The following is a 25,999-nucleotide window of genomic DNA, read 5'->3' on the forward strand; positions in this document are numbered from 1 at the left end:
GTTCCATGAAGATATTTTGTAAATTTCCTACCATAAATATACCAAAAACTTATTTTTGTAAGTAATACGCATTGCTAAGGACTTCATTTGGACAACTTTAAAGGCTTTTTTCTCAATATTTTGCAGCCTCAGATTCCACATTTTCAAATAGTTGTATCTCAGCCAAGTATTGTCCTATCATAACCAACTTATTTATTCAGCTTTCAGATGGTGTATAAATCTCAATTTAAAAAAATTGACCCTTATGACTGGTTTTGTGGTCCAGGGTCACATATGCAGCTAGTAATCATTAGTAGTTTATATTAAGTGTAGCAAAGGAATGCGATATTTTATATTATATCGAAAGTATATGAAGCATTCCCCCCGGAACATGATCGCGAATTAACCTTGTTTTCAGCAGTGATGGAAAAGATGGAACAGCATGGTATGGCAAGCCTGCAGGTACACTTGTCAAAATGAAACGCAAAGCTCAAGGAAATGCTCAAAGAAATGCTTTTACATATCACAAAGAAATCGAACCACAAACGAACGTTCATTTTTGAGTCCTTTTAGGGGGGGCCTGAGATCACTTGGTTTGTTCACATATACACGCTGAACCACTCTGAGAGCGTTTGGAGGGCTCAAATGAACTAGGTGTGAAAACACCCTATATCTCCTTTGTGGTGGAGACTGCTTATATGTACACAGGGAAAAGAGTAACCGCAAAAACTTTTGTCCCTATCATACATCCGGCGCAATGCAAGTGTTTTTTTTTTCCTAGTTTCAGACCGATGCAGTTATCATTTTCACGTCAAGCACCACGTTGTTATGCATTCGCGGCATCTGTTCACCAATGGGCGTGTTGGTCTGAAAGGTGCGTTCAGGCGCGTTGTTGGCGCGTTGCTATTTTGAGGCAAATGAAAACGACTGCACCATTGACCAACAAAAACTTGGCCTAAAGTCAATGCTGCAGTATTTATTTATTTATTTTATTTTATTTCAATGCCGCCTTAGTAATATAAGCGGGTGAACAACGCAGCACACAAACATTTTTAAATATTAAAAATAAAAGGATTATTCTCTGGAGAAACGTTTAGACTTTCCGCTTGCAAATTCCACCATGTAAACAATGAATCCGCAATGATGCAAGCGCAAATGGCTTTTAAAGAGAATGCGAGCTGAGGCTCTGGTTTATTGCACGTTACGCCTAAAACACACCCATGACTCATTAAGAGACTAGGGCTGAATCCCAAATGGCACCCTAAACACTCGCGGTCTTCCTCTGAGTCCGCACTTTCGTGACATGATGCCGCTTTGAGTGCCGGGTAAAGTCCTCTGCATAGCTCGCAGACTTGTGGGCTCAGCTGAAGTGTGCATCAAGGGCGCATAGCGACCGCAAAGGGGGCGCTCGTGAGCACCCTTCTGAAACCTAAAATGATGAATGGGACACCCTACGGTCTTATGGACGTAACGGACACGCGCAGGCGGTAGCCATTGTAAGTCCACAAGACCGAAAATGCATAGAAGTGTGCCATTTGGAATTCAGCCTAGGTACAACCCTTTTGGTCCACGCACCTGGTGCACCGACTGTTTATTTCTGTCGTTAAACTAGCAAAAGTGGATTCGGACATGCCCTAAGTGCACTTGCGCCGTGCACTTCAGACAATATACTGGCCCTGAAAATCATACCATATACTTACCGCTTGCTCCATTTCAGTAAATCGGTTTTGAGAATGAATGAATGACTCTACCTGTTGCTTTGGTCTTTCACATCACCCACTTGCACCACGTACTGGTTAGGTGACTAACGGCAGACGGAGATTATGCTTTGGTACTCTACTGCTATTCCTGCAGTTCCCAGATGTGCAATGTTAAATATTCTGCCAAATTTGAACCACTACATTTGTCATTTTACTTCCATACTCTCTAGGATAAGACGAGTCTTTGAATCTAAGTAACTGAGATTTCAGATCTGCAGTCTTTCTCATGTTTAGTGAGCAGACTGTGACAGACAGACTTTACTTACAATGTCAAGTTCTCTCTTACACGGCGCTTCCAGCTCGTACACGCGGCTCTTTTCCACAATTCTCTGCCTCTCCTGAATCTGCACTGTGCCTGGAACACACACACAATCTGTTATTAATACTGTCTATTTGCATATCAGTAAAATTTAACTGGACACAACCTCATTCCCACAACCAGGGTTCAGGTTCAGTAGGAAAAATTACAATCAGGACATGCTGCTTTTTTACGATAAAGTTTTCAGGGAAATCTGTATAATATAAATCATGTGCAAACTGCATTGATAACTCGGTCCTGGAGGGCCACTGTCCTGCAGAGTTTAGCTCCAACCCTGATCAAACTCACCTGCCTGTAGCCTTCTAACAAAGCTGCTTCAAGGAAAGCCTACAAGGTTAGCAAAAAATAGAGTAAACGCTGTGGTACACAGGGAAGGAGACCAGAGGCTGTTTTTTAATGGATGTCAATGGAGGAGAGGCTTCACTATGCTGAATAGACTATTTTTGTGGGAAAACGGCTTATCATTTAATGAATCGACAGGCTCTCATCTAACCTAACTTGTTTGCTCTTAAGTATTCATTTTGGATCGATCTATTTTTTTTACTTTAAACCAAATTTTTTTTTTTTTTTATAAGGAAAGTCACAGACAATTGCACGACAGGTAGGATTCAGTTTATGGCACTTCTCATTCATTTCTATGGTATCCGCAAATAGTGATTGACTGTTGCACAACTCTGAACAAAATTCAATGACGTCAAGGCAGTAATGTGATTGGTTATCAAGGCACACATGATCCAAGTTGGCTGTTACGCTTTCTCCAATGGTAGAGCCATGGACCCCATCAGGACTCAGTTTGCCCATACCTGCTGTAAAACCTCACTGCGTTCATGTTTTCACACAAAACAAAACCTACGATGCTTGCTGCACCTGTGTGAGACTGCTACTAACTTTTTTTTAAAGCTGGACAGTATTTACCATTAGTCTTTCAAATTGTGGTAATCAAATAAGTTTTTAATGATAATTAAAATATGAAATGGTAATACTAACCACTGAGAATTTTATCATGGTTCGTCATCAAACTGGTAACTGTTTCATCTCTACAAGGTTACCATCTGATATCATCACCGTACTGCCACACTTTCATATGCACGTACGTGAACAATTATTAATGTATACAGCATATGTCTCCTGTAAAGAACTTTGTAAAGACTGCTTTAAAAGGTGCTATATAAATGAAGCTTTTCTTGCTTATATAAACAGTAACTAACACGTTAACTAATAATATTGTAGTAAAATACAATTTAAATCTGTGAATTATAGAAAGTAAGAAGTGAACGTGAGCACGCTCTCTCGTCACTTCAAAATACAGCGCACAACGTGTTAAGCCCGGAACACAGCTTCCAAAGGCATCAGTGTATGGAATTTGAATTTAAAAAACTATAAATGTCTTTTTTTTTTTTTTTTTTTTTTTTACAGTACTTCATTTTAATGTGTATTTAAATGTCTGAAACCTCAAATAAACATTATGTGATTGAAAACACTGAATAGTTGTGAAACTATGTCCATTTCTCAGCGCCAGCCAAAGCACGAAAGCATGTTTGAATTATCAAAACGAATGATCTAAACCAGTGGTTCCCAACCTGTGGGCTGCAGCCCATTAGGGGGCCTCAGTGATCCTCCAGGTGGGCTGCGAAATAAATTAAAATTAATTTAAATATATTAATATAATTAATTAATTTAATTATTAATATGTTACATTTAATAAATTCAATTAAATTAATTAAAAAATACATTTAAAACAAAGCACCACCTCTCTCATACATATTCTGTAATTGTTTCGGATCAGCCCAGGCCGTTTCTCATCATGCTGCTGTGAAATACAGACTGAACGGTGGCTCAAAATGCAAACTCTCTCAGTTAGAAAAAGAAAACCTGTGTCGCTAAAAAGGTTTTGATGGATGACGATTGTAATGAAGGTAAAGACGATTACAGTGACATACAGGAGTCATATAGGCATGCGCGAGTCCGCAATTATTGACGTATTTCTGCATGAACACAGTTCAATATATTCGCGTAATTGTCAAAATTAATGTACTGTGAGTGCTTTATAACGGATGCTCGCCGAACAAGCGTGTTTTGGAGAAGTTTGAGAGGATCAGTGGTGTTATATGTCAATAATTTTGAATGGATCCGCATAGTTTTTAAATTCAGTCCTTTGGTATCTCCCTGTGGTCTTATTTGGTATGGCAGGTTGACTTCTGCTTATTTAAGTTACTGTATTACTGAGCAGAGTAAGTACTTTTAAGCAGTGATGGGAATAATGGCGTTACTTTTTTCAGTAACGAGTAATCAAACAAATTACTTTTTTCCCCCGTTACAACGGCGTTACCGTTACTGACAAAAAAATGCCGCGTTACTCTAATTGAGGTCACTGAAGCGGTTTTCATCCGAATAGGCTCTCTCTAAGCCATAGGACCTGCAACGTTTTTTCTCTGGTGTGTGTGTTGGGGTGGGACACAGGCTAACTGATGATGATTAGTGTCTGACTAGAGATGATAGACCTGCAAAGCGTTTTGTTGTAAAGAAATAATACAGGTTAGTCATACACAAATATAATTTTAAACTGATAATGATGTACGACGCTGTGTGTGTGTGTTTGTGTGTGTGTCAGAGCATGCGAGCGGAGCGCGAGCTTAAACCAGAATACCCTTTGTGACATGCTGGATCGAAAATATGTGAAATAAGTTTTTTTTCTAGTCGACTAGTAGTTGTTCATTTAAGCCATTAGTTGACTAATCACATTTATATTAATTTAATTTCTTAAATACTGGAGAGAATAAACCATAATAATGAGCGTTTACGTAGGCTATAGCACTCAAGCGTAAAGCTTGCCATAAAGAACCGACAAAAGTAATGATTATGAATGTGACAAAAACAGCAAGGAGACACTTTAATTGTTTATTAATAAAGTAATGTTTTCTGAATCAGTGTCGGCTGAAAGATGAAGTTGACATTGCTGACTCTCATCATCTCCGCCTGGAGAGAGAATGCACATTTCATTCGGATTACATAATCAGAGTAGCCTATTTCTTTTCGTTTTGATTTTTCAAGTTTTCTATAGATATTTTTCTCATGTCTGTGAGGCAAGCAGCCCATACGCTGAGTTTCGGGTCATTTAGCCTATAAGACGCACTCCAGTTCACGTGAAAGAGATCGTGCCCGCGCCTCCATGTCATGATTATATTGTCTGCTATATTTACTTCTTATTTATTAAATCCAGGCAATTGGTTGATTAAACATTGATTAAAATTAAGATACAATTTTTACAAAACGAAATTCACTTTAAAGAAAGGCTTTTTACAAAACAAAACTTAATGAAATGGTCAAAATCATGTCTGACCCACTCCATGTCTCCTGATATTTTGCGCATCTTATGATGTATCCTATCTTACTCATGCTGTTCACTTTTCATAATCAAATAGATGAATTTAAAACAACATAGGCCTATTTAAACATAAATATGAAACTATGTTTTCTTTAATGGCTAACAACACGTAGTACAGTACAGAGAAATTTCATGTCGTGAGCAAGAGCGGATCATGAGTCAGGAGTCGGATCAAGCATAATTTATTTGTAGACTTATATTTAATATAGGGGGCATCCAAGTTATTTTACATATTTGAATTTTTTTTTTTAAAGTAAAGCAATAGTTACTTTCCCTGGTAATTAGTTACTTTTATAATGATGTAACTCAGTTACTAACTCAGTTACTATTTGTGAGAAGTAACTAGTAACTATAACTAATTACTTTTTAAAGTAATGTGCCCAACACTGCTTTTAAGTTGTAAAGAATGCCAAAGTATGTTTGCAAAACAGAACACTGAAGGTTTACATCTATCTTGAGTTTCTTCTTTAAAGAAATAATAACATGGGGTTGAAAAGTAATAATACTAAAGTACAAATGTTTTTGTGAAGTAAAAAAAAAAAGGGGTGGGGGGGGGGGTGGGGGAGGTGGGCCGTGCCCTATTGATTCAGAGAGGAGGTGGGCCTTGGCGTAAAAAAGGTTGGGAACCACTGATCTAAACATTCTAATCACACCAGTGTCAACGTACATGTCACAGGGTTAAAATAAATCTTGTTTCGGGGGTGGATGGGGGATGTTTCTTGAAATAATATAAATGTTAACTAATAAATTATTTCAATTTCTAATTAAAAAAAAAACATTCATTATGTCCAAAATTATGTCTTGCATACCCCCCTTAAAACTCTTCATGGCACCCCTGCGCATGGCCATCCTGGAAGCTCGTTATTTTACTTTATCAAGTTTTAAATAAGGATACTTGCCTTACACACACATCGATTCGCTTCAGAAGGCCTTTATTATCCCCCTGGAGTCATATGGATTCATTTTTTTATGGATGGATGCATTTTTTTTGTTATCAGAATTTAGGGTACCATTCACAACCATTATAAACCTCTGAGGACTAAGGATATTTTTAAATATATCTCCGATTGTGTTCATCTGAAAGAAGATAGTCATATACACCTAGGATGGCTTGAGGATGAGTAAATCACATTTTTGGGTAAACTATCCCTTTAATAAGCCGAGCATGTGAATAAGACATCAGGACCCTGCTCACCGTAGAAGTGCCCGAAGCCCATGCTGATAGCGATGAGCAACGCTAACAGGATGCATTTGTTCAGAGTGCCACTGACATGACCTTGATCTTGCGGAGCAGCACGGGCATCTGGATGGGCTTGTATCTCCTCAACAACCTGATGTAGAATCAAACATGCATAATTTCAGAACATGGTATGCGCTTTTTTTTTTTTTTTTTAAATAGCTGGTATTTGTGAGCTGGTTGAGATGAGGTTTTGTGGAAAATGCAACAATGTTCAAAGAAAATCTAGGTTGCATCAGTAAGAATTAGGGGTGTAATGTTTCTTGGTGTAAAATAAATAAATAAATAAATAAATAAATAAATAAATAAATAACTATAAATCGAACCATACCATTCTCCTCCCACGGTTCGGCATGCATTTGCACCACGGTTAGTCTCAAATCTGTCGATGCATCTATCATATGGTTTGGTCAAGAAAACAACAACGCATAAAACAGACAGAGCTCCGCTAATGTATGGATCCAATGGATATGCTCTGTGTGTTTCATGTGAGAGTATCTGACCAATCAACTGTTAGTATGTAAATCTGTTGCTGACGTCACAGATCCCCACGTATTGGGGTACTGCAGTTCAGCAGGGCAAGCAAAACAGACAAGCCGCCAATAGAGCCTCCACCTGGTTCTAAAGCCACACTGGTCATTTGGTTGATGCACTGATGAGTGCAGTGACACAGTGGAAGTTAGAGAGACCTAACATCACCATTCTAGTCACCACATATAATCCACAGGACATGGTGAATGCCATCAAAGAAGCAGCTGGACTAAGACCACAAATTGTATGTTTTGCACACATTATTAACCTTGTAGCTAAGAAGGAAGTAGCACTTAAACAGATAAGCCATCTGCTGAGTATGGTTAGAAAAGTTGCAACATTTTTCCATAAAATCACTATAGCAGCTTATGCCTTGAAAGTCAAGCCGGAGATGCTAGATATACCTGTTCACAAACTAATTCATGAAACCCCAACTTGATGGAGAGATCACTAAACAGCATGTATTATATAAAAAATATATATACTTTAAAAAAAGTAGTTTAATAAAGTTTGTTAAGAATAACAATTAAACAATTCTAATTGTGTAAAATGTATTCTATTATTAATTATTTCAATATTTTTTGCAGGGTCAGCCTGTTGCAGCAGAAGCTAGGCCATAATATAGCCTATTCCGCACACATATAAAGCTTTATATGGATAACATAATCAGAGAAGAGCCTATTTGTTAAAAGCAGACATTTCAAGCTTCCTATAGATATATTTCTCATGTCTGTGAGGCAAGTAGTCTACATGCTGAGTTTCCGTTCATTTTTGTGACACGCTCCAGTTCACTGAGACAGCAGAAAGTGCATCTTGTTTGTTTTCTTTATTTTACAAAAGCATGTTTTGTTGTGAGTTTACACAAATAAAAGTAGATAAATAAAATAAAAGTAGTTACAGTTTTGAATGATATACAAACCCGATTCCAAAAAAGTTGGGACACTGTACAAATTGTGAATAAAAAAGGAATGCAATAATTTACAAATCTCATAAACTTATATTTTATTCACAATAGAATATAGATAACATATTAAATGTTGAAAGTGAGACATTTTGAAATGTCATGCCAAATATTGGCTCATTTTGGATTTCATGAGAGCTACACATTCCAAAAAAGTTGGGACAGGTAGCAATAAGAGGCCGGAAAAGTTAAATGTACATATAAGGAACAGCTGGAGGACCAATTTGCAACTTATTAGGTCAATTGGCAACATGATTGGGTATAAAAAGAGCCTCTCAGAGTGGCAGTGTCTCTCAGAAGTCAAGATGGGCAGAGGATCACCAATTCCCTCAATGCTGCGGCGAAAAATAGTGGAGCAATATCAGAAAGGAGTTTCTCAAAGAAAAATTGCAAAGAGTTTGAAGTTATCATCATCTACAGTGCATAATATCATCCAAAGATTCAGAGAATCTGGAACAATCTCTGTGCGTAAGGGTCAAGGCCGGAAAACCATACTGGATGCCCATGATCTTCGGGCCCTTAGACGGCACTGCATCACGTACAGGAATGCTACTGTAATGGAAATCACAACATGGGCTCAGGAATACTTCCAGAAAACATTGTCAGTGAACACAATCCACCGTGCCATTCGCCGTTGCCGGCTAAAACTCTATAGGTCAAAAAAGAAGCCATATCTAAACATGATCCAGAAGCGCAGGCGTTTTCTCTGGGCCAAGGCTCATTTAAAATGGACTGTGGCAAAGTGGAAAACTGTTCTGTGGTCAGACGAATCAAAATTTGAAGTTCTTTTTGGAAAACTGGGACGCCATGTCATCCGGACTAAAGAGGACAAGGACAACCCAAGTTGTTATCAGCGCTCAGTTCAGAAGCCTGCATCTCTGATGGTATGGGGTTGCATGAGTGCGTGTGGCATAGGCAGCTTACACATCTGGAAAGGCACCATCAATGCTGAAAGGTATATCCAAGTTCTAGAACAACATATGCTCCCATCCAGACGTCGTCTCTTTCAGGGAAGACCTTGCATTTTCCAACATGACAATGCCAGACCACATACTGCATCAATTACAACATCATGGCTGCGTAGAAGAAGGATCCGGGTACTGAAATGGCCAGCCTGCAGTCCAGATCTTTCACCCATAGAAAACATTTGGCACATCATAAAGAGGAAGATGCGACAAAGAAGACCTAAGGCAGTTGAGCAACTAGAAGCCTGTATTAGACAAGAATGCGACAACATTCCTATTCCTAAACTTGAGCAACTTGTCTCCTCAGTCCCCAGACGTTTGCAGACTGTTATAAAAAGAAGAGGGGATGCCACACAGTGGTAAACATGGCCTTGTCCCAACTTTTTTGAGATGTGTTGATGCCATGAAATTTAAAATCAACTTATTTTTTCCATTAAAATGATACATTTTTTCAGTTTAAACATTTGATATGTCATCTATGTTGTATTTTGAATAAAATATTGAAATTTGAAACTTCCACATCATTGCATTCCTTTTTTATTCACAATTTGTACAGTGTCCCAACTTTTTTGGAATCGGGTTTGTATTACTCTTACCTGTTTGAAGTATTTTAAGTTGTTTCCGCTGTTATTAAGAAAAAATGCAAGTGAGGCGCCTTTAATGATCTCTCCCTCATGGACTGTGTGACTTCATCATTTTCTGTGGAGTTTTTTTTTCTGTGACTAACCGACTAATAAAATTTTGGTCAACTAAGCCTCTTCTTGTCGACTAATGTATAGCCGACTATTAGGCCTACATACAAAGCAGAAAACTGCATTGATACAGATCCAGATCCACTTGCATGGTGGAAGTTGCATGAGAGAAAGTATCCTCTTGTTGCTAAACTTGCAAAACAATACCCTGTTTGAAGGGATGAAAAACTGCTTATTTTTTTAAGGAAGTTTGTTGTGACCAGTGTTAGGTGTTTACTCAATGAATAATTTTTTTTTTTTTTTTTTTTTTTTAATTTGTCCTTTTTGTTCCTAAACATAGAACATACTAAACCATACCACAACCCATACCAAAACCGTACCCACGTGACCCTAAAACCGTGATACAAACCAAATCCTGAGTAATTTAAACCGTTACACCCCTAGTTAGAATAGGTTGGTTGCAAACACATCAGTAGTGCTTCATTGTTTTCCAGCAAAAGCATGTTTAAAATTTATATCTGTCATGTAGTTTATGGATGCAGCTCACAAAAAAATGTATCTGACCATATTTCAAAAATGACATTATAGATGCATAATTTCCAGCTACATTTCCAGCTAACTAAAAAGTATTTGTTGTATTTAAAAAATAAAACAAGTACTTTATGAATTATCATTAAGTATTATACAGCATTATGGAGTGATGAATTGTTGTTGTGATAAGCACCTCCTCCTGTCTCCTGTGGGGCTCCTGGGGGTCTCCAGGCTCTGAGCCGGTAGTGCTCCTCCTCGCTTTGCGTCTCCTCACCACAGGGCTGGCCTTCATCTCATCGTCCTCATCCTCACTGCTGCTATTACCACCGTCTCGCTGCACAGGCTGATCCACTGGGAAAGCTGACGGATAAAAACACACAACCCTAAGGAATTAATATCTACTGTTCTTAAATTAAGGCAATTGTAATTACCACTGAGTGGTGTGCCATAATCAGGGCCGCTTCTGGCCATTTAGGTGCCCTAAGCAGAAGCCCCCCAGCCCCCCAGCCCCCGCATTACCCTTTTTTTTTTTTTTTTTTGTGGTTATAAAAATAGGCCTAAGTGAACAACAGTCTTTAAAATGACTTAAAATACATAGCCTATATAATAACAATGAGGGAGTAATAAATGTTTCAATGAAAGTAACAAAAGCAAGTTATTTTATGTTTTTTTAAACAACACTGTCAAAATACATAATGTAAACAATCAACTTATGTACATTATGTATTATATCAAATGCCAGCAGAGGGTGCCAGCGTCTAGGTGATTGTTGCTGTTACACTTCTTGCTATTGCTGTTACAGCATGATCAAATCCTTTTTTAATATTGGCCAAAAACATTTAATTCAAATGCCTACTTAATCTTTAATATTTGGCTACACCTTTATGACATAAATGCTGCAGTCACTGTAATTTCTTCAACAAGAACATGTTATCAAAACATGCAGAGTCTGAGCGAGGGTTTAAACTTTTATTTTGAAACCACGGTGAACATTTAGAAACAAGTATTCTCCTGTCTTAGCGTAGGTTTATACATGATAGCACTATGTTATGCTATATTTATCATCTTTTAAATTGTTTAATATATCATGAAGCCTTCGAAAATGGTCTAATTATGATTTTACTTTTTAGTTAATATTTTTGCGAAATCGAGCACTCAAAATTATTTGAGGAATCGTGAAATCTGGCTACAAATATCTTTACCATGGTTCAAAATCCAATGCATAGCACATTAAAATAATGAAATTATAGCTATGAAAAAAATGCATTAGTATCAAATCAGGCAGATGCGTTGGTGGTTGTCAAATCCTTAACGTTGTTAAACACGTTTAATTAATCTCACCCATTAACTACAATAGTCAAAAATATAAAGTTCCACATGTTTCTGAACATTCCTAAAAATGATGCACGTGAATAATCTTGTTTTCTTTTCTTTTTCGCTTCTCAGTGCCAGAGTGCTGTTGTCAGTATGAGGTGGGGGTGGGGTGAAGCAGGAATGGCGTGTTGCGTGTTCTTAAGTTACTGCGTTCTCCATAATTCTTTTTAATATCTATGTTTCTGTTTACATTAATAAACATAAGTTAATATTACTATATTACCTACAAAATATTAGTTTAGTTATATTTTTAGACTCCCTGCGTATAGGGAGCGGCGGTACTGGCCATAATGGAATGAATGAATAAAGAAAATAAATAAACAAAAGTAGCAATACATAAAAATAGCAATACATTTAAAAGATAGAAAACATAAAATAGCAATAAATAAAACTAGCCAGACAGAGACAGACAGACAGACAGAAAGGATGGATAGATAGATAGATAGATAGATAGATAGATAGATGAGCTGCAGGACAATCGTTAAAAGATCGCAATCTCATTCCTAAATGACAACAATTCACCTGTGTCTATTAAACATTTGACAAAATCACTCCGGAACTTTCAAACCTGTGCTGCCACTGACCCAGAGAGAGCAGCTGTCATGCATGAAAGAGCTTCAGTCTTTTCAACCACACAGTATCGTTATTCTGTGTTACAAATATTCATATTATCACAGAAGAACTGGGATAAAAGTTTATAGTTCGGATATAAACGCTGATGTCTACGGAAGCGTTCAAAATAGAGTAAATCACCTTTTGAAAGTAACATGTGGAGCTTCAAATAACAACTGTATCGATTACATCATGACTGTTAAAAAATGTATTTGTCATTGAATCATTCATTCAAGAGATTCATTCAAAAAACGCTGATTCATCCAGTGATGAAACTAGTATTTATAAGTGAGTCATTGAATCATTCATTCAAACCGATTTTTTTTAACCATTCAGATTCATTACATATTTTAAAGACTGCAGCAATTAACATTTGTCATAGTAAATTACATGCTGTTCTGTTTAGCTGTCTGTTGAGAGAGAGAAAAAAAAAATGTGACTCAATTAATCCAGAATCGTGCAGCCCTAATAGACAGAGGATGGATGGATGGATGGATGGATGGATGGATGGACGGGCGGGCGGACGGACAGACAGGTTTGGTCCAGAACTGGATGTACTGAAAACACTCATAAAGTAGTAGATATGTATACAAAAACTCTGAATACCTTTCAAACATAAAAATTGACGGTCAGTAAACGGACTATAGACATTGTGCCATCTCAGGCTTTAATTTTGAGACTTTTAGTCCTTTTATGAAGCCAAATTCATTATAATGACTCACTAAAGGACATGTAATGTAGGTTATGTGCGGTTTTACCTACTGTTTAGGGACCAAATAACAAAACCTGACCAACACACATCTGACAAATGCCAATGCGATTTGTATGAATTTAATGCAAAGTGCAGAACAGTGAATCCTGTAGCTCATTTCTGCACACACACAGCAAACACATGCTTGCACAACACATCTCACATGCCATGATGCAGCACAGGAAAACGGACCTGTTTACGCAACAGTACCAAGCTAATCGACCAAACCAGCACATGACTTGTGCTCCAACACACACACGCTTTCTGACAAATGCCAATGCAATTTGTATGAATTTAATGCAAAGTGCAGAACAGTGAATCCTGTAGCTCATTTCTGCACACACACAGCAAACACATGCTTGCACAACACATCTCACATGCAATGATGCAGCACAGGAAAACGGACCTGTTTACGCCACAGTAACGAGCTAATCGACTAAACCAGCACATGACTGCAGTACAGCTGCAGGCCTAAAGCTTTTGTGAATGTCTCCTTTGTATTTTTTGTTATGCTTAAACTGTTACTCCATCAATATTAAGAGAAATGCTTCATATAGAAGGAAGAAGGAACCAAGATTCTATAAACACTAATGAATATTAACAACATCTTTCCACAACAATGCACGATTTGAGGAATAATTTATGTCTGTAGCACAAATACTGACACAACTAATTAGCTCATAGTCAAGTCAACTCAAGAAATGGAATTAGGACACATGACAGCACACTGCAATGTAGGTCAAACAAACACATTACAGTGGCTTTTTCCACAAACTTTACACGTGTTATCTCTTCTCGCAGCTATTGGCTGGGCGTTTCATCAGCCAGGTTAATGTGGCTGAACATATTTTTGCCACATCACTTAACTCACTCACAAACACACTTGCTGTCCTCAGAGCTTTATCAGCATGCTGATCACAACACGCTCACACTCCCATGGCAGAGCACCTGAGAGAGAAAGAGAGCTGTGGAGCTGGCTGCCATATTCCCACAGTGTCCTGGAAAATCCCCATCTACTCCAACACCAGTCTGCTGCCACTCGGGAGAGAGAGAGGAACATTTCAACAACGGCGAATGTCATGAAAACTGTTTAAAAAAATGTGTGTGTCATATATGACCGAAAAATAATTTTCTATTTCGCAAAAAAAAAAAAAAAAAGGGGGGGGTGGGTGGTCTATTTTAGGATCATTACAAAATGTTGCATTGTGACATTATTTTCATTAAAATTAAGAATTATATTTATATTATAATTATATTATTAAGAAATTAAGCATTACATCATTTTTATTATTAAGAATTATACGTAGAAATTTCTTTTTGCAAAAATTTTAACATTTACATTTATGTATTGCAATATATAATTTCTGGTTGTGAAATATGACCTGAACATTTCTTTGTAAGATGCATCCATAAAATAAATACCATGGACACAATGGGAAGATCTACTCACTGGGAATTCCAGGGAATGATTCTAGGAAATTCTAAAAAAAATTCCCAACACAATTCCCAAATAGCTTGGGAATTCACCCAGCTTTTTCAGGCTAATGGCAAGTGACAAGATGGGTGACAGATGTTAAAAGACACTTCGGACACTTCACAAATCGTAATTACAATGCAACTTTCTCTCTTTTTCACTTATTGACAAATACAGGATGCTTAGTGCAACAAAATTAGGAGGAAATTATGTACATTAGGTGTGTAACTGATGCATATTTGATATTTTTCTCGCACTGCCAAAGAGAATGGAAGGAAGTATAGTTTTGTCACACAAGTCTCATTAAATGGCTGAGTAGGGCTGAACCATTTGGGGGGGAGGTGCATTTTTCTGATTAAAATTGCGACTGAAATTATTTTTTTAACAATTTGGCCAAAATATTTCTGATTATATATCAATAATAATAATAATAATAATAATAATAAATTATTGCTCTGAGACACTGAAAACACCAGATCATAAGCGGCTTGCGTATAAAAAGAACACTGTAATGAAAAACACTGCAATGACAGCAACTCTACAGCAGTGTCAGTAAGAAACTAGGGCTGTCCGTGCATTTCTTTCCTTCATAGCAGTGCGCTTTCGCTCCTCCCTAAAAGTCCAAACCTAACGTCCAAATCAGCTAAATCAGTGATTGTCATAAAATGCAGTCTGCTGTTGCTAAACTGCAGGACGTGCTCAATAATAAAAAGTTATTAAAACTGCATTAACTTTAAGACTCGAAAGAGATATTCCATGCGGCTTTCTATGTGCACGTTACGAGAGGAGTGGAACACACAGTGTGTGAACTTTCACAGCAAAGTGAACTTTGAGCATCAAATTCACGCCTAAATGGTTAAATATACACAAAAATATGTGAAAATGCCCGGTTTCATGAGTATTCGTGTAAACACAGTTGGTTATGTATTAAAGGGATAGTTCACCCAAAAATGAAAATTCTGTCATCATTTGCTCACCCTCAAAAAGTCCAAACAAATATCTTCTTTCATGTTCAGCAGAAGAAAGACATTCATACAGGTTTGGAACAACTTACGGGTGAGTAAATGATGACAGAAATTTTGGTGAACTATCCCTTTAAGTGAACAAAAACAGTTGGGAAATAAATCATATGTGTAACAGTAGACTGGATCCGTGCATTCTGTCTTTAAGTGAGAGCAGCTTAATATACTTGCTTCTGTCTGTGTCTGTAATGTAAATCAAACAACAAAAGACAAAAAGTCGCTTCTTTCAGATTAGGTCTATTGCTCGATTAAAGCCTTTTCTGTCGAGAAAAGATTTAGAAAAGGTTATTGCCTTCGTTCTGTCTCGCCTTGACTATTGAAATGTTTTGTATGTGGGGTCCTGTCAGACCACTATATCACGTTTGCAATTAGATCAGAATGTGGCGGCTTGGCTGCTGGTGGGTGCTTGGAAACGTCATCTTATTTCTCTTATTTTGGCTTCTCTCAGGTGGCTACCAGTGGACTTCAGAATAACATAAAATTCTGCTGTATGTTTTTAACACAGTGCATGGGGTGGCTCCTGCTTATGTGTCTGAGCTTACTGCTCCTCATCAAGCACCTAGGTCTTTAAGATCAAATAATAAGTCATTGCTTTCTGTCCCTTGAACTCATTTAAAGTTAAAAGGGGACCTTTGCTGTTGCAGGTCCGTGGCTTTGGAATAGTCTACCTCATGAACTTAGAGAGTTTACATTTCTAAATGCTTTTAAATCTATATTTGTTAGGCTCTAAGCTGTTACTAATCACTTCTAAGAGAGGGAATGGAATGTTGCACATGTTGCTTGCCAAAAAATAAAGAGTTGTCAATTCATGATATATTGTTATTATCGCTTAATTTTAATGCTAAACATATAAATAACACCCATGGGTTTATTTGAAGCCTTCTATTTATCATGTAGTATTATTTATTTAGGTGTCGGTGATCGTATCAGGTGATACTGCTTTTAGTGATTAGTAATCAGTGATCGGCTCCAAAAATCCTGATTGGCGCCCCCTAATCAATACCAATTAATTTCCACCATGATTTTCTTTAACTCGTGAAGAAAAATAATAATTCCTAGGGCTGGGACAATACATTGAATCTCGATTCGCGATACGAAGAATCTAGAGCGATTCTGATATTTTCTGATGTATTGCGATTCTCTCTCGAATCGATTCTGAGCTTAGTTTTTAAACAGCAGATGGCATTACTATACATGCTTTAGAAACACTCATACACTGCCTGCTTCCAGTTCCTTTACACACACCACTTAAACCTAAAATAATCATTCATAAAGTCCGAAAAGGTACAAATCTCGAATCATAAAAGCATTCTGAGCCAAGGTGCAAGTATATTTAACCACTTACATGACTCAGCCGAACGCACTGAGCACTGTCCAGCAGTCTTCTTCGTGAACGTTTAAGAGTGTGCGGTTAAAAACTAGCTTAGAGCGCTATCTGCTGTTAAAAACTAAGCTCAGAATCGATTAGAGAGAGAAAATATCAGGATCGATCCAGATTCATTGTATCGATTGAGAATCGATGTATCATCCCAGCCCTAATAATTCCACTGCTAATTATGGCATTGCAGTGGCATTCATATGCATGTAAACACAAGCATTCCAACATGAACTGAAGGCAACAGTTTCCACTCACTTGTCTCTGACTCTCTAAAAGTATACTGGCTGCTCGATGAGCTTCCGAGATAAAACTTTTCATTTCTTGCTTCCTTTGCCTCCTTGGCAACAGGCTCCTCCCATGCATCGATCTCCGCCTCACAAGAGTCTGGCAGGGTTATGATGTCAGAGTTCTCACTGGAGGAGCAAAGAATCACATGTTCTTCTCCACCCACATCATCTCCCGCCTGCAAGAAAACATAAATGCGCCTTCTTTAAGCTGGCTTACTGGAAAATGCCAAGAGGTAATTTTTGGATTTAATTCGCACCTCTCGGGCAGGTGCTGCCCCTGTTGTTGTCTCCTCTCTCAGTGTGAGGTCTAGAGAAGTCTCTCCCAAACTCTCCTCACCCCGCTTGTCTGAAAACACGTTCAAATATTTCAAACTTGTTTCACCACTCCTGGTTTAGCATGTGTGTTAATAGGAATTCCATCCATTACATTCATGTGTGCTGACTCACAGCCAATAATACCAGCCAATAATACTAAATTCTACAATGAGCAGTAATCAAATAGAAACATTAAATTCACCATTAAGAGGAAAAGAAGAAGATCAAATGTGCGTTCCTGACGTGCGAGTGGGGCTGTGTGATTAATCTTAATTGATTCGATTTTTGCTTCCAACGATTAGGAAAATTCAAGTATCAGATCGGGACTCGGTATCAGCAGATACTCAACATTCAGTGACTTGGATCGGAGCGAGGCACAAAAAACTTGATCGGGGCATCCATAATAAATAGTTTTCTGTTTAATCATTTTGAATGACATAAAGGGTGACATCCTCACCGTCAGGTGTGTCCAGAGCACGGCTAACTGCTCTATCCTCACACTCTCCAGCGTTATCCGGCCCCAGTGTCTCAATGTCCGAACCCTGTAACACACACACACACACCAAGGTTATCACTATCACTATGTTGCTAAATAAACAAAATAAAAAGCAGCTGTATTGTATTGCTTCTAAAAGGGGAAATTAAAAAACAGCAGGGGGGTATTCCAGAAAGCAGGTTATGTGACATACCTGGGTATGTTTAAGAGTAAGTAAGCGGATAACCTGAACTTTCGGTTCCAAAAACGGAGGTAACTTTCAGAGTATGTAAGTGGCCATAGCAACTTGTTTGTTTGCTAAGTTAGTTTGCTTAAGAGGTATTCAGATGTGTATTATATAATTAATATAGTTATATTAATGTAACTAAATTTGTTCTATAGTTACAGTTATATATACTATGTATATATATATATATATATATATATATATATATATACACTACTCAAAAGTTTGGGATCTGTAAGATTTTTAATGATTTTAAAAGAAGTTTCATTTGCTCACCAAGGCTGCATTTATTTAATTAAAAATACAGTAAAAACAGTAATATTGTGAAATATTATTACAATTTAAAATAACTGTTTTCTGTTTTAAAATATTTTAAAATGTGTTGTGTTGGCAAAGCTGAATTTTCAGCATCATTATTCCAGTCTTCAGTGTCACAATCCTTAAGAAATCATTCTAATATGCTGATTTGCTGCTCAAGAAACATTTATTGTGTACAATTGTACAAAATATTTGTGTACAATATATATTTTTTTCAGGATTCTTTGATGAATAGAAAGTTCAAAAGAACAGCATTTATCTGAAATATAATCTTTTGTAACATTATAAATGTCTTTACATGTCTAACATTATAAATGAAATCTTTTGATCGATTTAATGCATCCTTGCTGAATAAAAGTATTAATTTCTTTAATTTCTTTTCAAAAAAATAAAAATAAAAATTCTTACTGACCCCAAACTTTTCAACGGTAGTGTATAATGTTACAAAAGCTTTGTATTTCAGATAAATGCTGTTCTTTTGAACTTTCTATCCATCAAGGAATCCTGAAAAAAAAAAGTATACAACTGTTTTCAACATAAGAAATGTTTCTTGAGCAGCAAATCAGCATATTAGAATGATTTCTGAAGGATCATGTGACACTGAAGACTGGAGTAATGATGCTGAAAATTCAGCTTTGCCATCACAGGAATAAATTACTTTGTAATATATATTTAAATAGAAAATAGTTAAAAAATTATTGCACAACCACCCAGTAGGTGGTGATGTGCACTAAGTAGGTTATGTAAATCGCCATTAAACAAAAAAAGAAGAAAGTAGAATGGCGCGCTTTTTCTTAGCGTCTGTTTCCATGGTGAATCATTGATACGTCGCTCGGTTGAGAATGTCTCGTGTGTTAAAGGGTTAGTTCACCCAAAAATTAAAATAACGTCATTTATTACTCACCCTCATGCTGTTCCACACCCGTAAAACCTTCGTTAATCTTCGGAACACAAATTAATATATTTTTGTTGAAATCCGATGGCTCAGTGAGGTCTGCATAGCCAGCAATGACATTTCCTCTCTCAAGATCCATTAATGTACTAAAAACATATTTAAATCAGTTCATGTGAGTACAGTGGTTTAATATTAATATTATAAAGCGACAAGAATATTTTTGGTGCGCCAAAAAAAACAAAATAACGACTTATATAGTGATGGCCGATTTCAAAATACTGCTTCAGGAAGCTTCGGAGCATTATGAATCAGCGTGTCGAATCATGGTTTCAAACCGCCAAACTGCTGAAATCACGTGACTTTGGCGCTCCGAACCACTGATTCGACACGCTGATTTATAACGCTACGAAGCTTCCTGAACCAGTTAGTCAACAAGTTTAGTTGTCAACAAAAATATCTTAATTTGTGTTCCTAAGATTAATGAAGGTCTTGCGGGTGTAAAATTTACAATATACAGTTGTGGTCAGAATTATTGGCACCTTTGATAAATATGATCAAAGATGACTGTAAAAATAAATCTGCATTGTTTATCCTTTTGATCTTTAATTCATTAAATTAGCAAAAATCTAACCTTTCATTGAAGGAAAAGAATTGAAAGTGGGGGGAAAACCACATTATGAAATAAATGTTTTTCTCCAAAACACGTTGGCCATAATTATTGGCCCCCTTTTATTCAATACTTTTTGCAACCTCCTTTTTTGCCAAGATAACAGCTCTGAGTCTTCACCTATAAAGCCTGATGACAAGAGATCAGAGACCATTCCTTCATGCAGAATCTCTACAAATCCTTCAGATTCCCAGCTCCATGTTGGTGCTTCTTCTCTTCAGTTCACTCCACTCATTTTCTTTAGGGTTCAGGTCAGGGGACTGGGATGGCCATGTGTGTCATTTTGTGCTCAGTGACACATTTTTGTGTTGGTTTTGATGTTTGTTTTGGATCATTGTCCTGATGGAAGATCTAACCACGGCCAATTATTGGATTTCTAGGAGAAGCGGTCAGGTTTTGATTTTTTATCTGTTGGTATTTGATAGAATCCATGATACCATGTATCTGAACAAGATGTCCAGGACCTCCAACAGAAAAATAGGTTCACAACATTAAAGATCCAGCAGTAAGTATATTTAACTGTGGGCATGGGGTACATTTATCCATGTGTGCACCAAACCCATCTGGTCCCGTTTTAAGTTCCAGTCTTGTCTGACAACTGAATATGCTGGAGATTGTTTCTGGATGAGAGCAGAGGATTTTTTAAAAATTTTTCTTGATTTTTCCCTCCCGAACAACTTGTGGGGATGTAGGTGCTGATTGATAATTTTTTTCTTTTTTTCTTTTTAGGCTTTCTGAGACTCAAGACTCAACTAATCTCTGCAATTCTCCAGCTGTGATCCTTGGAGAGTCTTTGGCCACTCAAACTTTCCTCCTCACCGCGCATTAGGACGATTTAGACACATGTCCTCTTCCAGGCAGATTTGTAACATCTTTAGTTTATTGGAACTTCTTAAATATTGCCCTGATAGTGGAAATGGGGATTTTCAATGCGTTAGCTATTTGCTTACAGCCACTTTCTATTTTGTGAAGCTCAACAATCTTTTGATGCACATCAGAACTATATTCTTTGGTTTTACTCATTGTGATGAATGATTAAGGGAATTTGGCCTTTATGTTTCCTCATGTTTATACTCCTGTGGAACAGGAAGTCATGGCTGGACAATTTCATGTTCATGATCTAAAAAAATGTAAATATGAATGGGAATGTACTTCAGAGATATCTTACTCATAAAAAATTCTAGGGGTGCCGATAATTGTGGCCAACGTGTTTTGAAGAAAAACATTTATTTCATAATGTGATTCCCCCCCTGCTCTAAACAATGCAGATTTATTTTTATAGTCATCTTTGATCATATTTACCAAGGGTGCCAATAATTCTGACCACAACTGTATATACACAAATTACAAAACTTTATTATATATACATACATACATACATACAAACATATATATATTTAAATTTGTAAACTGTAAAAACTATATAGAAATTATATGTAGAACTATATTCGGAGCGCGTATCAAACTGCCAGAGTCACTTGAATTATTGAAGTTTCAAAACACTTATGACGTAACGAAGCCTCGTTTACTGAAATCATGGGATTTTGGCGCTCTGGCCCACTGATTCGAAACAAATGATTCGTAAAGCTTCGAAGCTTCATGAAGCAGTGTTTTGAAATCACCCATCACTAGATATTGTGGAATAAAGTTGCTATTTTGTTATTTTTGGAGCACAAAAAGTATTCTTATCGCTTCATAATACTAAAGCTGAACCACTCTAGTCACATGAACTGTTTTAAATATGTTTTTAGTAGCTTTATGGGCATTGAAAAAGGGAGTGTTGTTGCTGGTGATGCAGGCCTCACTGAGCCATCGGATTTATCAAAAATATCTTAATTTCTGTTCAGAAGATAAACAAAGGTCTTACAGGTGTGGAACGAAATGAGGGTAAGTAATTAATGACAGAATTTTCATTTTTGGGTGAACTAACCCATTAATACTGTTAAGTTTCACTCAATTATGTATAAAATGTATAATTTATATAAAATAAATAAAATTTGAAACTTACAAAAAACATGGCTCATATTTCAACCCAAAATCAAAAGAGTATCTAATGAGTATCATCAATAAGAAAATGTGGAAATGAAAATAATAGTACAATAAAAAAAATAAAAATAAATAATGGTTCAAAAAATAGGCTAAATTTTCCTTATGCAAAAAATAATAATAATAATTTATTTTTTCTCTTTAGATTTTGGAGCAAAATATGTATGTGTTTTATTGACAGGCTTTGTTCAATTTACCTAGAAGAGGATCATAAAAGGATAACTCCCCAAAAGCGTTTATACTCAGCTTAGAGGTAAACCTGATGGGTAACAATCCAAGCAATGAAAAAAACATTAATCACCTCATTACTAATGACTGTCCATCCACAGGATGACTCTGTGTCACTGGAGCTTTCAGACATCTCTCAACCAGCTAGAAAACAAAAGTAAACATAACTTATGTTGTTGTCCTCTGTAATGATGTCTACCTGAAAGCACATTTACGGGATGGAAATGTCAGGTTGACCCTGTCAATGGTAAATGATTATTATGCATTTGCAGAAGCCATACGAAATAGAGATCTCCATAAATAAGAAGAATTACACACACAAATAAAGAAGCTTTTTTTTCATCATAGATTTAAGAGTAAACTGAAATCTGATGCATTCTGGTTTAACTTCATGCAAAACATTTTTGAACCCATAAGGCAGTGCATTTTCAAGACTAGTAGAGATGCTTGAATTAATGAAAACTCTGTAACATCATGCAGGTTTGGAAAGACATGAGGCTTTTGGGTTGAACTATGTCTTTAAAAAACCCACAGATCTGAGTCAAAACTAACATCTGGTTGTTTCACTGGTTTGTTTTTCAGAAAGAGCCAACAAAAATAGCACACTCTGGTTTGTTAACCATCCAAAAAAGCAGAAGAACAGTGTCATTGCACATATATAACATCATCCAAACAAAACTACTAAATTTGAAAAATAAATGAATAATAAACATAAGATTACAGTAACTATTTATCTTGCCAAATGTTAAAGTAAATAAAATATAATTTAAATCAAAATAAAAAATTTGATTAAAACAAATCTAAGGTGATTTAAATAAATGGTAACATTTTACATTAAGGTTCATTAGTTAACATTAGTTAACTACATTAGTTAACATGAACTAATAATGAACTGCACTTATACAGCATTTATTAATCTTTGTTAATTTCAACATCATTAAAATCTTGTTAACATTAGTTAATGCACTGTGAGCTAACAAATGAACAAACATTTGAACAACTGTATTTTCATTAACTAACGTTAACAAAGTAAATACAGTAACAAATGTATTGCTCATGGTTAGTTCATGTTAGTTAATACATGAACTAATGTTTAACTAATGAACCTTATTGTAGAGTGTTACCAAATAAATAATAAATCTAACAGTACAGTACTATAGTGAGTAGAAAAATAACAATGAAGTAACGTAATAGAAAATAAATATTTTTCAAATAATACTTTATACATATTTAGAATATTCATTTTTCACAGTATTGAAATACTTGGGGTTCGTTGCATCTAAAAGATTGAATTTGAAACCCCCTTCCTGTTACAGATTGATGGGAAGTAAATGGTGCATGATGCAGAAAACTGTTCTTTGATTCTGTGAAGTATGACATTATGGTTAAACCCGTGCAGGAAAAAAAAAAAAAAAGATAAATATATATACTTGACAACAGTGAGCGGATTATTTTAGAGTACATCTTAGTTCAGAACAATTCAGACAAATAAAATCGAGGCAGGAGACTCATATAATGTAAAATTAGAACTGTTATATATTTGCATTCAAACAACACCCAAAACTCAACATCTGTTTCACTAACGTTACGTGAATTGAACTGTTGTAGGTTAGAGATGAGCAGACAAAATGACAAACACTGACTCAAAAATACAAAATATGAATGAGTCTCTTTAATCTCTCAGTCCTGCTATAGCTTTATGGTGACTTTAAACTGCATTAGGTGCCTTATTAGCTGTCCTTACCGGTTTTAAAGGTAAATTGCAGCGGGAGAAGGGAAGAAGTCAAATGTCCTCTTTGCAAATCTACCATTAAACGTCACGCCTCTCAACTGAGCCAAAACATCAACATCACATCACACGAACAAAAACACGGTGGCCGCTGCCGAGAGGAAGGTGCATGGGAGTTGTAGTTTTACACGTAACCATCCCCTCAGTTGTGTCTTAACATTCTTGAACTCTAAAAACAACATTTCCCATGACTCCCTCTAGCTACGGCAGCACAGGGCTAACTTATCCTGTGAGTGACTTTTTGAAGTGTATCTGCTGATTATCTTAATCTGATTAACAGTGATTCCGGATTTTAAATTTAATTTCAATTTTAGAATGACATGTTAGGCTTGTTCGACTTGAAGCAGCGCTGCACAGACGGATCGGTGTATGACATCAAAGTACCGCGAGAGTGATCAGAGTGCAGACGGCTCCATCATAGATATACATAATAAAGGCTAGATGTCTTACGGCGGAGTCTCTAACGTCATCACCGGCGGCCATCTTGTCACAGGCAAGCTTTCTGGCGGGCTCTGTGGTACCTGATGTAAGGTGAGTGATCTGCACGAACACAAATACTCTTATCTTGCTGAAATCTTGACGGATTTACAAATGATTTGGTTTCTTACAAACGTTATTAACGTGGCTATAATTCTGGATGCCTGAACATGTTGAAATTGCAGCTCTTCTTTTCGAAAAACGACTTAATCGTGCAGCATAGTCGTGTATCACGGCTACTTGCGCAAGTTATCAAGGCTGAGACCACAATCGAGCTGTTCAATTATATAGGTTTTACTGACACCAATAACGATTTTATGACAACTAATCTTTTGTCTAAATTACAATCTTTGTGGATGTGGTTGTAGTTATTAGCTGGCTAATAACAAGAAGCTGTGAGTGAGACCTAACGTTAGTAGTTACAGTTTAGCTGCTACCCAGCAATTTTACATCGGTGGGAGAGGCAGAATTGCTCTTTCTTTTCAATATAACTTAAGTTGCACATGATTTCCAGTCGGTTTGGTTTTTTAAAAACATCTTACATTATGATACAGGAAATTGCTGGCTTTATAGGAGAAGATGCCAGACTTTTGTGCAGCCTACGGATGCTCCAATCGCAGTAGTCTCAAAACGAGAGCCCGTGGGATCACCTTTCACCTGTAAGATATGACAATATTATACAATATAAATTTTGGACACGTTTTTATAACTAGTTTAGTGTGGTTGTCTTATTCTAAAGTTCATATGCATACATGCACACAGATTCATACAGTTACCCCAAACATATGATAATTTAGGTGTGTATTTATTGTCTTTACCCTTAGTGTTAAAAGAAGAGGAACTTGCCCTAAGAGGGGACGGTTTAGTTGCCTCTGACAGGACACTGCTCTGCAGTGAGCACTTCAGGAGTGAGGACTTTGACAGAACGGGGCAGAATGTCTGGCTTAAAGATGGTGTTGTGCCAAACATTTTCAACTTTCCAGCTCATCTTCAAAGGGTATGTGTATCATTGACCAATAATAATTCAAGGTGTATAAGATTGATATATCAATATGTGATTAAATGTCACTTTAGTTTTTGTTTCTGCAAGTTATATAATGTGTTGTTTATTACAGCACATTTTAGACACTCAAAACTTCTTTACTTTATTTTAGCTGATAGCAACAAGAAGCACAACCACCTCTAGAAGAGCGGAAGACAACCTCCCAATGGACTTGTCTCAGGATGTACCTCAACCTGATGTTGTGAGTGTTTGCATGTGGAATGTCAAACAAATGAGAGCAT

General features: G+C 36.7%; 1 protein-coding gene across 5 annotated transcripts in view; it reads right to left on the reverse strand.

Annotated features, from left to right (window-relative positions):
- ccpg1 (cell cycle progression 1) overlaps positions 1 to 24,342 on the reverse strand; it is a 34,611-nt gene extending 10,269 nt beyond the window's left edge. For 3 of the 5 annotated variants that reach the window (XM_051869956.1, XM_051869953.1, XM_051869957.1), the window contains exons 1-9: positions 24,194 to 24,342; positions 22,523 to 22,593; positions 18,031 to 18,115; positions 17,516 to 17,604; positions 17,227 to 17,434; positions 14,046 to 14,129; positions 10,554 to 10,720; positions 6,639 to 6,774; positions 2,006 to 2,094 (exon numbers count right to left, since the gene is read on the reverse strand). In XM_051869956.1, coding sequence (XP_051725916.1) covers positions 2,006 to 2,094; positions 6,639 to 6,774; positions 10,554 to 10,720; positions 14,046 to 14,129; positions 17,227 to 17,434; positions 17,516 to 17,604; positions 18,031 to 18,115; positions 22,523 to 22,582 — 918 coding nt within the window. In that variant the 5' untranslated portion in view covers positions 22,583 to 22,593; positions 24,194 to 24,342. The remainder of the gene's footprint in view (positions 1 to 2,005; positions 2,095 to 6,638; positions 6,775 to 10,553; positions 10,721 to 14,045; positions 14,130 to 17,226; positions 17,435 to 17,515; positions 17,605 to 18,030; positions 18,116 to 22,522; positions 22,594 to 24,193) is intronic. The other 2 variants (XM_051869954.1, XM_051869958.1) reach the window with 2 other exon arrangements.
- Between the last annotated feature and the right edge of the window lie 1,657 nt (positions 24,343 to 25,999).

This window comes from Ctenopharyngodon idella, chromosome 18, assembly GCF_019924925.1.
Source record: "Ctenopharyngodon idella isolate HZGC_01 chromosome 18, HZGC01, whole genome shotgun sequence".
NCBI lineage: Eukaryota > Metazoa > Chordata > Actinopteri > Cypriniformes > Xenocyprididae > Ctenopharyngodon > Ctenopharyngodon idella.